The sequence below is a fragment of the Gigantopelta aegis genome, chromosome 3 (genome assembly GCF_016097555.1).
Source record: "Gigantopelta aegis isolate Gae_Host chromosome 3, Gae_host_genome, whole genome shotgun sequence".
NCBI lineage: Eukaryota > Metazoa > Mollusca > Gastropoda > Neomphalida > Peltospiridae > Gigantopelta > Gigantopelta aegis.
This window is the reverse complement of record NC_054701.1, coordinates 85,232,079-85,251,356: the sequence shown is the minus strand read 5'-3', so window position 1 is coordinate 85,251,356 and position 19,278 is coordinate 85,232,079. Positions and strand designations below refer to the sequence as shown.

The window sequence follows — 19,278 nt, the reverse complement described above, 5'->3', positions numbered from 1 at the left end:
GACATTAATTCCATGGAATTTTTGTTTACAAATAACAAAACATTCCCACTTGACTAGATTAAACACACCATAGTTGTGGAGTACTGCAATCAGTAAACACAGCCACCTAGTATTTTGGACACACTGTAAAACATAAAGCACTCTAGCAGTATCTTGTAAATGACCCCGAGACACCACAATTATATCCTGTTAACAACGGAGAGTATATAAACTAGACATTCTGACAGCATGTTCGCTGGACAGCGGGTAATGATTAAGACGGATGCACTGAAGATCAGTGCACACATCAACACGGCACACAGAAGACAAAACACGGGATGCGCGAGACCTTCGTGTGGGTTAACTAGCCGATAATGAAGTAGAAACATCACCTTACCTTGATCTTGATGCTCATCTCGGTGATGTCGCCCAACGCATCCTTGTCCGTTACAGAGAGGAAACGGATCTTGTCCAAGGCATCAGATGCATTGGAAATTAATTCTCTCAAGAAAATCTGTCCACAAAAAAGGAGAGAAAATGGTGAAAATGACGATATTATGACAATGAAGTTCAGTTATCAGGGCTAAGATACCCATTTAAAATTGAAAGCTGTGATGATCTTTAAAAAGCTAAATACCATTTTTAAATAATAATTTTTCATCAATTTTAAGTCAAATCAGTTTAGTTTATGAAAAAGTATTTTCAGCTAAAAAAAGAAAAACTGCATCATCTAAGATGTGGAATATTCTTATTCTCAAGAAGTATATTTGTGTATATGATAGGTCGTATGAAAAACATATTACACTAGCAGGTGTACTGTATGGCATTTATTAAACTAGTTGGGAGAATGAAGTTTAAAAACAATAATTTTAATAGTAACATCCTAGCTAGAGAATATAAATCAGTAGTAAATCATATTTCCTGTAGAGACTCTGCAAATACAAATATTTATACTGCATGCAGAAAACTCTCACACAATATTATACTTACTTCTTTATTTTTATATAAGGAGTTGATAATAAGTTTCATCATTCGATCTACTTCTGCTTGGAATGCAAATTTTTCAGATTTTTCCCTGAGTTCTTTCATTTGAGCAACATTCAACCCATCTAGTTTTATTGCTTCTTCCTCTCTGAAACATAATACAAGAAATAATTAGTTCTATCACAATTCACATAAAGAGAAACATGTCCAGCACCATTTTCATATCTTTTTATAAACATGTGTGCCGCTGTATCTACAGATGTTCAAATACTGATTAAGCTACCGTATATTGCTGTGAATAACAATAGCTGAATTTTGAAGTCTAGAAATACTTTCCACAGAGGCAACAAATTGGTGCATAAAATTCCTATCGAAAAAACTTTTGATCAGACCCTTAAAGCCTTTCACAACTTATGTAACAATAATTTGTGCACACTATTTAAATAAAACATCCCATCATGCAATAATATGTACCTTTTGTTCTTGAATGCATTATAAGTTTGATGAAGAATTTAAAAATCTATTTGGTTTTAGTCATTTCAATGGTAAAAACATGCTCTTTCATAAAGCAAATTTAAGATACAAAATGATGCTTTTTCTTCAAAAATGTTTTATATTTCTTATATTGTTTTGTTAGGAGGGTGCATTAAACTGTAAAGTAAGGCCATAAATAAATTAAGCTCATTATTAACTGGAACAAATCCAGAACATGACAGTGTGTGTGGAGAAAAGGGATTAAACATGTCGTAATGAATTTATTTTTTGCTGTCCAGTGAATAATTTAATTATTTGTATGCAGTGATATCTCGTTACAGCTTGAATTGTTTATTTTCCTGTTATGATTTATTGGTGCTAAATTACTTTTGCATGGCATGGTAGACATTAACATTGCAATTACAGTGTCTGTAATAATGAAAGGGAAACAAAATATAATGAAAAAGAAAAGAACAAGTCTATTTGCTGACAGTATTATTGACATCAACACACGGTACAACTGGACAAAAGATGACTTCGGCCTATACTGGAAACCGATGATTTTGTACTTGATATTTAGGGTTAAACTAAGAGATCGGCTTATCCAAGGAGTCTGCTAATACACTGCAATATAAAGGTAATGCTTGTAAAACTCTGTAATTCACTCATATGACTATCGGCCTGTGTACATGTTCTGTATGTAATGTGTTCATTAGCAGGCAGCGATACTATCTGCCTATTGCTTTACCTAACACTACCTATTTATAATCATATACCTCGATCACTGTATTCAGAAGATATTGGCACCTAAACAGCCACTTACTTTCAAAGACAACACCATTTGTACATATACATTTTATACTTTACAGGTATTACCATCAGGTAAACCACTTGATTTGCCGAATTATCTGTCTTCGATAATCCCTGGTGTTTAACATTGAGTCTTGCCAGTTAACACAAAGAAAGTAATGAACAGATATGGTGTTTGTTTACATGAAGATGATCAATTACTATGTACAGGACATTGTAAATAATGAACCAAAAACAATTATGCTTGTATTTAATATTCATTAATATGCGTGTACACATGTGTATGCGAGTGGTAATATACAAGTTCTTTACCCTCAAAATAGGCCTAAAACATTATGGTACCAACACTCAATGTCATGTAATCAGTTATGAAACGGCTAAGTATTTTAAATATGTAACTATATAGTTTTTGAGGCAGGCAACATTATTAAAATGTATGCAGTATATACATGTAGATTTTTTTTACCCTAAAATAATATATGCCTGCTCACCAACTGCCAACCAAAAATATTAAGCAAAACTTTAATCACTGATAAATATTTTTATTATTATTGCAGACGCAATGATACAGATCAATTGACTGACATTTTGGGGTGTTTTGGTACAGGCATATGTGTATGATCATATATTAAGTATTATTATTAAAATAAGTCAACATAGTTTAAAAAGTGATTTATGAGAAAAAAAATAAGTTGCTTAAAAAAAAAATTGTGGAGTGTAAACAGGATAAATCAAGTAAACTCAATATTTATGTAACGCAGTCTTTTGATGAGCAAATTTTGTTTAATACTGTGAGTTAAACTGGTTGCCAGGGTTAACATACGCACACAGCCTGCTGTGAGTGTGTAATAAACATGATCAGGGACTACACAAGCTGAGTCTGCCGCCTTTATCTCACGACCGGTGGCAGCCAAACTTGGGCATGCATCACCACTTAGCATCGCTCTCTAACACAGGACTACACTATACATACTGTCTTACAGTTCCATTCCACAAACACACATGCACGTGTTTCAAAACTTAACGGCTGTACCAGCACTGATACAATGGGGGGGGGGGGGGGGGGGGGGGAGAGAAGGAGCAACGTTTTGGTATACCCACCCCTAAAAATATAACTATTTAAACCAGGTATGCAGACAAAAAAGAAATTGCTGGAGACTTACCAAGAATCTAATATTAGTATCTACCCCCCCCCCCCCCCCCCCCCCCCCCCCCAAAAAAGAAAAGAAAGATGCATCGTAGAGTAATACGTACATGTGGTATACAAAATGGATCAACAATATAAAATATAAAGCTTTGCGCACATCAGGGGAATTTTTTGTTTTCAAAATTTTAATTAGCAACAGTTGGTAATTGATTTGCAACTACCATTTAACGTTTCGAATTGTGTTGCAATCTATGAAACTTCCACAGGGAATCATGATGCGATACTGAAGAAAATGTTCCCCTGTATGTGTTTAATTTCAGTAAACAGTAAAGATCTTGAAGAACAGTGTTACTGTAAGGTATCAGTAGTACTGTTCAGTCAGATGAAGACTATGGTGTTACTGTGAGGTATCAGTAATACTGTACAGGTGTATGCACTTGTTGACCTCATCCATACATGTATAGTTAGTGGTTTGCATATATCAAGGTAAGCGTTTGTGTTCAAGACGGAGCAATCAGATTATATTAGGTGCCAGTTCCATTACTGTTATATAAATACATGAACACATGAACCCATCAGTCACAAACATACAAACATGTGCATACATGTATGGAGTAGTATATATAGGTATACTATAGATGTTTACCAAAAAAAAAAAGAGGGAAGAATTGTTATATTTTGCATACCCTTTACACGTGTGTATGTGCATAGCCCATTTAAAAATAGATCTTAATTACATTACTGATTTTGAATTTATATATATTAGAATAAATTAAATTTTCTTTCTGTCTATAGATATATACACTTGGTTGAACAGTGTTTAAATATGAAATGGAATAAAATTACGGCCAAACCATGACTGCACACTTCACCCCCACTTTTGGAAAACATGAAAAAGGTTTCTTCCTTTTCGTTTATAATGTAGATATATATATGTAGTAAAGTTACACACTGCACAGAATACCAAAACTAAATGTAGATATATATATGTAGTAAAGTTACACACCGCACAGAATACCAAAACTAAATGTAGATATATATATGTAGTAAAGTTACACACCGCACAGAATACCAAAACTAAATGTAGATATATATATGTAGTAAAGTTACACACCGCACAGAATACCAAAACTAAATGTAGATATATATATGTAGTAAAGTTACACACCGCACAGAATACCAAAACTAAATGTAGATATATATATATGTAGTAAAGTTACACACCGCACAGAATACCAAAACTAAATGTAGATATATATATGTAGTAAAGTTACACACCGCACAGAATACCAAAACTAAATGTAGATATATATATGTAGTAAAGTTACACACCGCACAGAATACCAAAACTAAATGTAGATATATATATGTAGTAAAGTTACACACCGCACAGAATACCAAAACTAAATAAATGTAGAGTATATATATGTAGATATATATATGTAGTAAAGTTACACACCGCACAGAATACCAAAACTAAATGTAGATATATATATGTAGTAAAGTTACACACCGCACAGAATACCAAAACTAAATGTAGATATATATATGTAGTAAAGTTACACACCGCACAGAATACCAAAACTAAATGTAGATATATATATGTAGTAAAGTTACACACCGCACAGAATACCAAAACTAAATGTAGATATATATATGTAGTAAAGTTACACACCGCACAGAATACCAAAACTAAATGTAGAAGTAGTAAAGTTACACACCGCACAGAATACCAAAACTAAATGTAGATATATATATGTAGTAAAGTTACACACCGCACAGAATACCAAAACTAAATGTAGATATATATATGTAGTAAAGTTACACACCGCACAGAATACAGAATACACAAAATACTAAATGTAGATATATATATGTAGTAAAGTTACACACCGCACAGAATACCAAAACTAAATGTAGATATATATATGTAGTAAAGTTACACACCGCACAGAATACCAAAACTAAATGTAGATATATATATATGTAGTAAAGTTACACACCGCACAGAATACCAAAACTAAATGTAGATATATATATGTAGTAAAGTTACACACTGCACAGAATACCAAAACTAAATGTAGATATATATATGTAGTAAAGTTACACACCGCACAGAATACCAAAACTAAATGTTTGTTGTTTCTGTTGATTTGTTTGTTTTTATAATAGTTTCATGTACAACTGTTCAACTCTGTAAGTGATAATCTATTCTATCGAGTCTAACAGTTTCAGACAGTTCTTCACTACAGGTGTAGAACAGGCTTTTGAAAGTGATATCTTTTCCAAACCACAGGCTTTCTGCCAGAAAATAATTTGAGATTAAGTGATAAAAACAAATCATATCATAAGTGCCCGTACTAAAGTAGTGTCGGAAATAGAATAAAAACAATTTTCGCCGATTATATCTTTCATATTAAACTGACAAGTAAATATTTTGTAAATATCTATTTATTGATACTCTACCTAATTTAGCATGTACTTGTTTGGGCTCTCATTGATGTACAAGGTGGTGTTTACTCTTGGAATTAAAATAAAGATGTCAGTAAACAGGTGATTTGTGCACTTTATTAAAACAGACTACAGGTAACAAATTATGATCAACATGTGTCAATTTCATTGCTGTTGCAATATGTGAGGGACTGTCTCTGATGATGGTTTACCCCTATCCCTCTCCAAAACTAAATATCTGTAGACATTTCTAAGTAACTTTTGAGCAAAACTGTCAAAAACCATTCTGAGTGTGTGATCTATTATACCGATATTAAAGGTGCTATGTATTAAAGGTGCTATCTCCAAGTTGCATAATGACAACTATTGCAAATATAAAAAAAAAAAATTACATTTTGCTTTAAAATTTAAGTACTACACCTTCAACTATATGCCCATAAATAACTAACAAAATAATTTTATCTACTAGTAGAAAATAAATTTTTAATGAAGAATCTTTATCACAAACAGATGCTCACATATAACTATGATATAGCACCTTTAAGTGGTTGCAAGATTATGTAAATTTTTAATGTACTTAAATTGAATTTATATTAATTAAATATGATGATCATAATTAATAATTTATGCTGCAATTCAAAATATTAAGTAAACTTGCAGTTTTAAATTAATAGTTTGTTTAAGGGTAAATGAAATTGACACATGTTGATCAAAATGTATTAGTCTGTTTCAGTAAAGTATACAATTCACCTGTTTACTGATATCTTTCTTGTAATTTCTAGAGTAAACACCACCTTGTACATCAATGAGAGCCCAAACAAGTACATGCTAAATTAGGTAGAGTATCACTAAATTGATATTTACTTGTCAGTTTATTATGAAAGAAATAATCGATGAAAATCTGTTTTATCCTATTTCCGACAGTACTTTAGTACTACTAGGTAGTTATGGGTTACAAATATTTTGAAATTGGACAATGCATTTCATGTACAGTATTTTGACAAATTTTAAATATCAGTCCTCAGACTATAACTGTGTTATACTATAAGGGATGCAGTCAATTCGTCCACTGAAAATTCGTCCACTGAGGAGCTCGAGACGATTCGTCCACTACGCAAAATCAGTTCCGGACGATTCGTCCATTGGGTTTTTATTTCCCCAGTACATTTCGTCCACGGCCTAAATAATGTGTACTGCATGTACGTGGGGGCTAAATAAATTATTAGATATATTTTACCACGTATTTTTTTTTGTTGTGTCATAAATTTACAAAGGTGAAAATAAATTATATTGCATTAGATTACGCTTCGTAGATGTTTTTGTAACAATGCTCTGCAGACATAATTCTTTGGTGTTTCTATTTATTCGGTTATTATTTTGTTTCTATAATGTACGCCTTTCATGCTACATGTCGTAGGATGTTTTTAGTACAATATGCCCAGTAAAGATAATCTTTAGCCCTTCCCTTTCAACTTGTTTGGTTTCTGTTTGCTTTACCAATTAAATGTACAGGTGTACTCTATTGTGATATCGTGAACTAATTAGCAATGCAGGCTCATTACTGCTTAAGCTTGTTTCACCAAGTTGGATCCAGTAGCGTCTAAAACAACACGCCTTATTTCAAAGCTGCACCGTTAACTACCTGTATGGACGGAATGAATGAATGAATGAATGAATGAATGAATAACGACACCCCAGCACGAAAAATACATCGGCTATTGGGTGTCAAACTATGGTAATGCAAACAAATAAGGTGATGATCAACATCCAGAGCCCTCAAAAGTACCCGGTCTCCGGCGGCAAATCGCCGCCTGAAACAGCTTTTGCCGCTGCCTACTTTTCGTTGATGGTAAAAAAAAGTGCTTTCTCTTCTTTAATAAAGTCAGTTGCTGCATTTAATGGATGGTGACTGATTTGCGCTAACAGAGGCCATGAGAATGCATCTCAGAGGTTCGATTTTTCAAATGTTTCTAGGGGAGGGCCCCCAGACCCCCCGCTTTGCCCCCTGCTATCATCACTGTTGTAGCCTGCTACTTCTTAAACTATTGAGGGCGCTGAACATCAATATAAAAATTCAAGATTTAAATAAAAACAGTGTAAAGAACTGTGCAAAAATACAAATATCACAGATAGGTACAGACGTTTACTCAAAATTTCAATTTGTGCTGTATTGGACATTCTCAAACAGAAAGTTACACCCCTGCACCACGGTGAGGTTACAGCACGTTCAGGGGTGTATGGACGGATGCAACGGCTGCAGCATAGGACCCGGCAGGGAGAATTCTTTGCCATTTGGAGACGCTACACCAATGACGAAATTACTGCCAAAGAATTGATTCGTGCTGTTGCGAGATTATCCATTCATTAGTCGGCTGACTGTTGGACGTTTCTCTTCCAGTGATATTTGAATGGATAATCTCCTACAGTGATTTGTGCAGTTAACAACGACGCAATACCATTTATCGATTCTACACTGATTTAATTGACCAAAAACATTCACTTGTGCATTTCTACTACTGTCAAATATGTTAACTTTTGAATGACATTTGTTGTTTTGTTGAATTGTTTTTTAATGTACATTTAATTAAATTGGAATTGAAGACAACAAGTTTTTATTTTATTTCGAGGTTATTAGGCATATGGGGATAACGTGACGAGGGAGGGTACAGTGGATAGAATTTACGCCATTGAAGGAGAACATGAGGGGGGAATAAAGTCTTCTGACGCGGAGGCTTGCATTACCTATTTACCACATCGTCCGTGGACAAATCATCCGCATGATAATGAATACAAACAGTTAATAAAAACTGGATAGTAATGTTGAATTCTAACTCTATTTTACTTTTTTGGTTATAGTATACCACAAAATAATGTTAAGAAATGATTACAATGTCAAAAAAATAACTATTAATATGTTTGAAAAAAATGCAGTCATCGAGTGGACGAATTGTCCAAGGTAAGTGGACGAATTGTCCAGTGCACGAACCATCTGGAAAGCTACTATAATCTTTTATGGGCTACTCTTTTTCGATCAGCAGCAAGGGATCTTTTATATGCACCATCCCAAACAGGATAGTACATACCATGGCCTTTGTTACACCAGTTGTGGAGCACTGGCTGAAACTAGAAATAGTCCAATGGGCTCACCGACGGGAATCGATCGCACATCAGGCGAGCACTGTACCAATGAGCTATGAGTTTCACAAAGTCACAAACTGAGAATAACAAGGTTCTAACTGACATACATACATAATGAAAATTAAATGTCACATTTAAGGTGCAATATCATAGTTCCAGTGTTTCTGGTTTCAAAATCGACGGGGAACAATAAACATACTGCTCTCCCGAAAATAAGTAGGTGAGCAATTGCACTCAATGTCAGTCACAGTAATTTTAGGTAAATTAAATTAGCAACATTATCCCTAATATTCCCACTAATTCCTGTCTTGAGTTGCACGTTAAGCATTAACATTACCATTGCATATATGTAACCTGTAAAAGATTAGCAATTTATCTAATTTGCTAAAAATAAATCTGTCACCAAGTTAAAAGTCTTTTAGCCAAATAACAAAAGTGGCAGTATATCTATAAATGACAGACGACTTTGGAATTTAGGATTTTTTTAATTAGTTATAAAATATATTTGTCAAATTCCAACTTGTATTTGGCGAGTGACAGCTTAAAACTCTGAGCTTGTGATTATGTTACATTTTAATTCCACAATTTTCTCAAATCTATCTCATGGAGGTTCTTATTTATCACACACTATCCAAAACCCTCTCCTTACCCTGGGCTGTATTATACTAAAAGGCAACAGTTATTGTGACACACAAAAGACAAAGATAACTGATGATAGGTTTTTACTGCCGTGTATTAAACATTACATGGAAAGAGAAATGTTCAAAGGTATGGAAACGAGCAATAGTCCATGAAAAGGGTGCACCTGCCATATGCAATTGAGCCACATCACTAGAGGGGGCCCAGAGCGAAATTCACAGTCAGTAGCAAGTGTGTCCACCTTGAGTATTTTACAAATAATGGCTAATAAAATTTGCAAGTGGCTAAAATTTTGGCTAAGCCATTTTCTGTCTTCTGATGTGAACAAACGGTTACATAATCTATCCGACACATCAAACATAATAATAATACCAAATATTCAATTAGCGTAATGGCGATCTCGCGACTGGTAAAAAAAAAAATGGTGTCATGTAGAATTCAGCGTAGGCCTTATAATGTTTGCTTATTTTAATAATCATGGTTATTAATTTTAATGGCATGCATTCAACATGTATGACAGCAATGTCTGGAAGATATGTAACTTGTTATTTTTACTTTGTAAAATCTTTGAACCAAAGTAATAAAAACAGCCCGACAAAGCGTGTCAATTTTAATACACATGACAGTTCAGGGCCGAAAGACGTGTAGGCTATCTCAAGGGCAGAGTTCAGGCAGACCGAGCGAAAACAAAACGTTCGCGAGACTGGTTTGTGCGCTTCGTGTTAAACCAAATGGACATGACGAATACCAATCAAATAGTTCGCGAACGTTAGGAAGAACGTTCGTTGGCTGAACTGAGGACAGTTCTCGGTGCGAATATACGTCACGCTTCAGAGTCAACCGACACCCGCGTGTCAAGAGTTATCGCTGCGGACATTAAACAATACGATTACGCAAAAGTAAATCTTGATGTAAATTTGTAAAAAAACAATAGTTGTTCGCATCAATGAATACCTAACTGCAGTTTTTGTTTATTCCTTTGTCTTCGTTAATTTCGTACCCATGGTCGAGAGCACGCATGCAGATTGCTATCGCGGAAAATGAACATTCGGTATTTTAAATACTATTCATACAAATTGCAGTTAAATGTACACTGAATAAAAGTAGTTTACAATAATCATATTTGTTAGATAATTTTAGCTATAAATTTGTAAGACTGTGAGGTGACATTTAATAAGTTAGCTGGATTTTAAAAAGACCATACATTTTAATTTTATTAACGGTTGTTGTTGGGGTTTTTTAAATAAATGGAGTATACTGTGAAGTCGGTATTCTTAGCCGAGGTATTTTGCAAGCAGAAATCACAAGCATTTAACACGACACTGAAATCAACAGCAACAACATGGCACAAATTATGAAATTGTTTGGGGTGGGGAATTAAACAAAAAAAATATAATTCAAATTAACATTTAAAGATTGCTATTTAAAGAAATAATGAGCTCTATATTAAAAAAAAAAAGCTCTCAAATTTTTATTTGGGAAAAAAGGAAGAAAGAAAAAACAACTACCCTCAATAAACATCCACCCACCCCCATATTTCTGTATGTTTGTTAATTTAATGTCATAGGCCTTAGAAGCACCCCACTCCCGCTGAAAAAAATCGAAGTAATATATTAACTGCCCCTACCCCCATTGAGGTTTTGTTATTCCTATTTATTCCAGTTTGTACACAATTAGCCGAAAAAGATACATTTTCTTATTCATATATAAATACTCTGTACAGTACTGCATAAAACAAATTTGGCTAAAGCATTTTTAATATGGCTAATAAAAATTCCATTTGGCTAATATTTTGGCTACAGGTATTTTTGATCCAGGGTGAGACCTGACACTGGACAGCATTTCTCCCAAATATTCCATGTTTCTTGCATGCAATCACTGCAACTGCTTGGTTGCATTTCTTTGAGCTGCTTCATGCACATTTTCTCTGGTTTACATCCATAAATCCATTCATAAATTTATTACTCCAAACAATCCATGTCACAATAACTTTTGCCTTTGAGTATACTTTCAGCAGGTCTCATTACCAGTGTTTCTACCAGTAAGAAATGTTTAGGTATGGTGCAACTGAACTGAATGCAACCACAGTCAACAGTGAGTATCGGGGGCCTCCCAAAAAATAAAATGGGTTTTAAGGTAAGGTTGAGAAAATTATACAGTAACGATAAGAGTAACTTTAAAAAAAAGAATCTGGGTGTGGCGCCATACCCGTTTTACCATGCCTACATTTAGTTAAAAAAAATTAACAGGCCATATTTTGCTTCCTATTTAGAGCCCAGATATATAAAATTTTACGTGTATAATATATATATATATATATATATATATATATATATATATATATATATATATATATATATACATACACAAGTATACTGTATGTTTGTTAAATCCAATTATGACAATCTGGACAAACATTCAGCAAACTTGTATATTTGCCCCTCCAATGACATTAATAATGCCCATCATCTAACAGACTTGACAAAATATCCTAGATCCAACATCTAGTGTCACTTTTTATTCACAGTGAATAAAATCGGGCTTTCTTGGAAACATTTCTGAGAAACTGCTAAAACAAATATGCCTCCATGATGAGTCCATCACAAGTGTTTGTATTGCAAGTAAAATTATGATTTCAAAAGCTGAATAAAAATTGGATTCAATTACAAAATTATTACTTTAAAGTAATCCTTTTGATTTTCTATAGCTTTTTTTGACCATGAAAACAAATCTGGCAAATAAGCATTGCAATCGGCAAACATGTGGAACTTATTTTTTTCTTCACTTTTCTTTGTTATTAATCGCAAACTGTTGTGGAAAATGCCATGCAGACCATATTTCCACAGTACATTTTCTTAACTGCAAAGGTTGTGCAAATGAAATCTTTCTCTTAATGTGGATATATGAAACGTGTATAACCGAGACCAAACTTGCATTTGTGACTTACACCCTGCTGGCCCAAGCATGGAACAATGCATTATGGCTGTGAATTAAGTGAGATTCCTCACTTCGCAAATCCTCGATTTTAGGTTAACATGAGATGGAATCCCAAAATATCTATATTACATTATTTTACGATTCTGTAAAAGATGTAAAAAAAAAAGCAAAAGAAAAAAAAAGCATCCCATATTCAATGTGTGGCAATTGTAGTACAATTGTGAATCTAATAGAATGTTTGTTTACCTCTGTACTACCTCATCGTCAGTTCTTGCTGCGTCCCTGCTCTTACCCAGATCATCCTCAACAGTCGCACTAGAATCATCCTTATTACTGGATTCATCTGCTGCACACACAACTGAAAAACAAAAACAAAAAAAACCCTATTACAATCAATGTATCAATTTTAACATTAATGCAGCCCTTACAATTCATGACAAGCATTCAGCACTGCTGATGTAAAAGCTCTTGAAAGTAAAATTGATTTGTTTATTATTGTGATAAGATAATTTAATATAGGAGATATTTAAAAATAAATTTGGAGTCAAATTTTATTTTAGGTCAAAACAAAATATGTTTGCCTCAGCATGTGTTCACCAACTTTAATTCGAATTTGGCAATTTGGTGAGCGACAGCCAGCTTAAATCCTGAACATGTAGATCTGCTAAAGGTCCATTTATCACATCCGATAACCCGATGGTTTCTAACCAATGGTTTTCAATGAAGACCGACACACATGATCATAAAGTTTATTTGTTGGATTTTAATTTCCCATGTTTCGACCAATGCTTGGAAATGCTCCGATTGACGGACTAAGGATTCTCATTTTAAGATGCCGTAAAGATAATTATCCTAAGCAGTGGTATAGCGTGGGTTGCCAGCACCAGGGGCAAGGCAAGTATTGCACCCCCTAACCAGTGGACCGTTAGCACTCCCTGAGTCCCTTCCACCAGTCCAGAATTTTGCACCCAGGGCAACCATCCTGGTGGCCCCGCCCACGCTACGCCACTGATCGTAAGTTAGGAAATTGCAGTTTTGTTGTATTGGTGCTGGAATTGTAATCATTTAACTGTGAAGATTTCATATTTGGTGGAAGTAATGTTGGCACATGATAAAATATCTAGGTATGGTCAGGCATATATATATATATATATATAAACAAGGCTTGAACTTAACCTGAAGAAACTGCTGTTGGTGGGCTATTTCACACATGGCAATTCTTTTAAAAATCGTCATCGGTAACCAATTCTTTACTTCAAGCCCTTACAGACATGTGTTAAACATATATAGGTCTGATAAATGGATCATTTTATGGACAGTAGTAGTTAGCTTTACAAGAATCACAATGACAAAAGGTTTGCTTCCATTTGTTTTGTGTTACATTTTCACGTCAGCAAAATACTTCCAATTGCTATAATAGAAGAAAGGAAATGTTTTGTTTAATGATGCACTCAAATAATTTTATGTACGGTTACATGGCGTAGAACGTATAGTTAAGGACTACACAGATATTGACAGGAAACCCACTTTCACCATTTCATGGGCTTATCTTTTTCGATTAGCAGCAAGGGATCTTTTACAGGCAACATCCCACAGACAGGATAGTACATACAATGGCCTATGTTACACCAGTTGTGGAGCACTGGCTGAAACGAGAAATAACCCAATGGGCCCACCAATGCAAATTGATTTGAGATCGATCACGCATCAGGCAAGAATTGTACCACTGACTGAGCTACGTCCAGCCACTTGCTATAAATTATAATGGTAAAGTAAAGTTTGTTTTATTTAACGCCGCCGCTAGAGCACATTGATTTTTTTATCTTATCATCGGCTATTGGACGTCAAACATATGGTCATTCTGACAGTTTTTAGAGGAAACCCGCTGTCGCCACATAGGCTACTCTTTTTATGACAGGCAGCAAGGGATCTTTTATTTGCGCTTCCCACAGGCAGGATAGCACAAACCATGGCCTTTGTTGAACCAGTTATGGATCACTGGTCGGTGCAAGTGGTTTACACCTACCCATTGAGCCTTGCGGAGCACTCACTCAGGGTTTGGAGTCGGTATCTCGATTAAAAATCCCATGCCTCGACTGGGATCCGAACCCAGTACCTACCAGCCTGTAAACCGATGGCCTGCCACGACGCCACCGAGGCCGGTATAAATTATAATGGAGTTATGTAATAAAGTTTCCACTACACTGTGGCTGATAAAACGCACCCTCTTCTACCATGATGTTAAATGCCTCCAAAGGAAAAAAACCCATTCCAGTACCATGGATTTAACGAGAACCAAACATCTCAACTTTGACATCCAATAGCCGATGATTAATAAAGCAATGTTGTTATCAAACAATACAGGTTTTTAGCTCATTAATACCATTTTAAGTGACATTAACGTCTTGAAATATTATCTCTCATAAAAATTGAATGGGTCATACTAAACAGACACTTTACAGCACGTCATTTCTCATTCTAGATACCAGGTCATATCCATATGTACATACAAACCACTCCGGTTCAGTGTTTTGTCAGCTAGTACCGAAAACTAATTATGGATTTAAAAATGAATAAAAATGTCACATGCAGGCAGTTTCATATATCATGATAAAATAAATTTAAACAGGCAATTATATAAAGAGATGAATAAAATTAAAAGATGTTGTCTTCACTGTTATTTAAAACAATTTATTGATCAATGTAAAAAGTGTTATTTTGGTTCAGGTTCAAAACTAGAGTTGTAACTCAACTGATTATAAAAAAGCTATTTATCACATTTATAACCTACTATAGCCTGAGTACTCTGCCATTCAAGAGCTAGACTGACATTTGAACAGTTATGATAGCTGTCAGCCAGACAGCTTTATAGTGAAAATACAGAATTACTGCCAACCACTAGGTAGACCAAGATTCCCATTCTAATACAATAACCCAATGCGTGATGTTAAATACCATTATATTGATCATTTTCGGGTTCATGGATTACAAATATTTGACATAATAATCACTAATTAATACATACTACAGGAAGAATAGTCAGCACCTACGTATTTAACCGAAACATTATTGAAATGGAGTGCTGTCGGGGGGTTTTCCTATATAGTGTGCGTATTAGTAATTAATATTTGTTATCTCTGGCTGAATGTGATCATAACCATCCAAATGCCCATCTAGCTCTCGAACACCAGAGTACTCCGGCTAATAACCTACTAACAAGTGAAACTCACTGTTGCATATTTTAAGGGATGCAGAACATTTATTGTAGCGGCATGAGTTCGACCCTTACCCCCCTTTAAATGGCTAGGGTAGTTTTAGGGATAAGTCGTTAGACTTAGAGCCTTTGATATAGCGGTACAGGTCAAACTTTCCAAAGCTGATACCTATGTGACATGTCATTAACCCATTATTGTCTACAGAATGTATATATTGTTAGAGGGAATGTTGATTACAACGATACTGTCTGCAACTCCATATAATTATTTTTACAATGATTAGCCTAATGAAAACAGCTATAAAGTACAAGTTTTTAAAATGTTTCGTTTTGAGATTTTTTTTGTTTTTTATACGGTATTCCAGGTATTTACTATTGTTAGATATTATCAGAAACATTTAGTAGTGCTGTTGATAAATAAAACCTTTACTGAATTAAAATTGACTTATAATTGACAGTTCTGGTGGAAAGACCACCATGACCATCCTAAGAATTTTGCACGTGTAGTTTTTTTTAGTTGTTTTCTTAAATAAAAGTTAAATTTCTTAATAATAAAGTGGAATTATATAACTTACCAGATATAAAAAGTAAACCTATAATTCCTAAAACAAGTATATATTTCATGTTTGCCCTCAAAGGGAGGAGGACACGAAACGAGTGTTAGTTCTGATGAGAAATGTCCTTGCACGTTTTGGCAAGCAAGAAATTTCTGGGGAATCCCTTCCGTTAACAGAACAGACCAATCAGCAATCCCCACATTCCTTTACCTCAGCCAATAGAAGTCACCCAAGTAGATGAACTCAGACTCGACTTGGCCTTATTTGATTGGCTCATGGATGAATATGCATAAAAATAGACCAACAACTGGAACAAGTTTTAGTAAAAATATCTTTCGGATTACTTCGTCTGTTTTCGGATTTTTGCATCCCATGTCGGATTTCTCCGAATGACTTGGAGAAGGGGCAGGGACATCCGAATATATCCGAACGACCAACATATATACTACTTTCTAAAACCCTACTCGCATACATATGTGCTAAGGTGTGTGTGGAAAGAACAACAGTAATTATTTTAAGGGGATGATTATGCAAGGCTGTTTTTACTGTATATACATATTCAACGATATTTAATCATGCACATTACCACTTAGTTACAAAATACTTAACTCGTCACTTCAGGTCTTTGAAATGAAGAAACTAATGTAATGGTCAGTTGATTTTTGCGGAATGATAAAATTAGTATACATAATTTTCTTATACAAAATAAACCACCATTGTCAAACTGGCTACAACACAAATCGAAGTAATGTTCAGTGATGTATCATGTTTTGACCATGAAGAAACGGTATAGTTCAGAAACGTACATACTGAAATAATAAATTAAATGACTACAAGTTTTAGTTAATTGGTATATTATTTTAGTTGTCTCCACCTGTGACTTCTGTTTGGCAGGAGTGTATTTGTTAGATTACCAGATGTTGTATTTGTCTGATATCGACGACGCCGTTTGGACACAAAAAGAATACGTACCGGTATTATTAACACCACAGGGTATTGTGGTATATTTTGTTTACCAATCTGATCAGATGGCTCATCATGTCCTAATATTAGTCTTTGTTCAATGTTATGAACAAAATTTAGGCACTTATGTTATTAGCATGTTGTGGATTATGACCCGTGTCACCATATTGCTTAAGGAAATTAAAACGTTATCCAACAAATAACCTGTAACCCCTGAAATGGCAATGGACATTATCATCCGGCAGGGTTTATTAGTGTAAATAGTTCTGTCATACTATTGGTTAAGTAGACATTCCCATCTAAAATCACAGAAGTGACCAATCACGTACTGCCAAAGATACGGAAAACTTGTGTCACTTAATTGGTTATCGTTTTTGCTCGAATGTACTACTAATAATAAGCATTTTTTTAACTTTGGACTTTTGCATAGGAACGATATTCTAATCCCGGCCTTCTGTTCTGTTAAGGGGCGGGACGTAGCCCAGTGGTAAAGCGTTCGCTTGATGCGCGGTCGAATATAAAAGATCCCTAGCTGCTAATCGAAAAGAGTAGCCCATGAAGTGGCGACGGCAGGTTTCCTATCTCAATATCTGTGGTCCTTAACCATAAGACTGACGCCATATAACCGTAAATAAAATTTAATCTACCTGCAAGAAAATAGGGGATAACATACCATTTAAGATAGTTTATGAAATATTTTATTCGCAGCCCTAATTTTTGGTGAAAATCGCAGAGCCATTCTTGAGGGTACCCAGCATTGGTTTCAACATCTTGTGTATGCTGCATAATAACAGTATAACAAATAAAAAAGTATTTATTTATTGGAAATAGATTTACACAAATAATCAATGTCACATATTACTACCAATCAGTGGCCTAATTCACAAAGGTCTCTTAGGCTCTGCTAGACAGCAAAGCATCCTCTTTGCAAGTCTTTTTGCATTGCACTGACATGTCGCAAAGTTGCGAGAGTTTTGTGAATTAGGTCCCAGAGCCGCAGCTGTTTTAAACATACAAATATTTACTGCGACCTTTGACGTGTGTGTGTCTGTCTGTATGTGTATATGTGATATCATACTGTTGAGTTATTTCTTTTTTGGTACAATGATAATAATAATTATTATTATCACCATCACCAGCATCACCACCACCACCACCACCACCACCACCACCACCACCACCACCATCATAATTATCACCCGGCCCCTTCGGTTCCCACGAGTCTGCATAAATGATTTTGAGCATGAGTATATGTAATATCATACTTTTGACCACTAGACCTAGAACCATATGTTGTTGATTAATATCAACAATATGATACCGTGTGTGTGTGTGTGTGTGTGTGTGTGTGTGTGTGTGTGTGTGTGTGTGTGTGTGTGAAGGGAGAGGGCAGTGTGTGTCTCTCTATGTGTATGACTGTGTGTGTATGTGTGTCTGTCTGTCGTTGTGTATGTACGTGTGTATGTCTGTGTGTACGTGTGTGTGTGTGTGTGTGTGCGCGCGCATGTGTGTGTGCATGTATGTATGTATGTATGTATGTGTGTGTATGTGTGTTTGTGCATGTATGTATGTGTACGTATGTGTGTCTGTGTGTATGTATGTGTATATGTGTGCATGTGTATGTGTGTCTGTGTAGGTATGTGTGTGTGTATGTATGTGTGTGTGTGTGTGTGTGTGTATGTGTATGTGCGTGTGTAAGTGTGTATGCGTATGCGTGTGTAAGTGTGTATGCGTATGTGTATTTGTATGTATGTGTGTATGTGTATGTTTGTACTTGTGTGTGTGTGTGTGTGTGTGTGTGTGTGTGTGTCTATGTCTCTGTGTATGTGTGTGACAGTGTGTGTGTATATGTGTGTATGGGTGTGTGTGTGTCTGTCTTCGTGTGTATTTATGTGTGTGTGTGTGTCTGTCTGTCTTCGTGTGTATTTATGTGTGTGTGTGTGTGTCTGTCTGTCTGTCTGTCTGTCGCTGTGTGTCCGTCTGCC

General features: G+C 35.0%; 1 protein-coding gene across 1 annotated transcript in view; it reads right to left on the bottom strand.

Moving 5' to 3' along the window:
- Positions 1-16,502, bottom strand: part of LOC121369223 (endoplasmin-like) — a 60,269-nt gene extending 43,767 nt beyond the window's left edge. The window contains exons 1-4 of the mRNA XM_041494167.1: positions 16,349-16,502; positions 12,806-12,917; positions 970-1,111; positions 377-493 (exon numbers count right to left, since the gene is read on the bottom strand). Of these exons, the coding sequence (XP_041350101.1) occupies positions 377-493; positions 970-1,111; positions 12,806-12,917; positions 16,349-16,397 (420 nt within the window). The 5' untranslated portion in view covers positions 16,398-16,502. The remainder of the gene's footprint in view (positions 1-376; positions 494-969; positions 1,112-12,805; positions 12,918-16,348) is intronic.
- Positions 16,503-19,278: the final 2,776 nt, after the last annotated feature.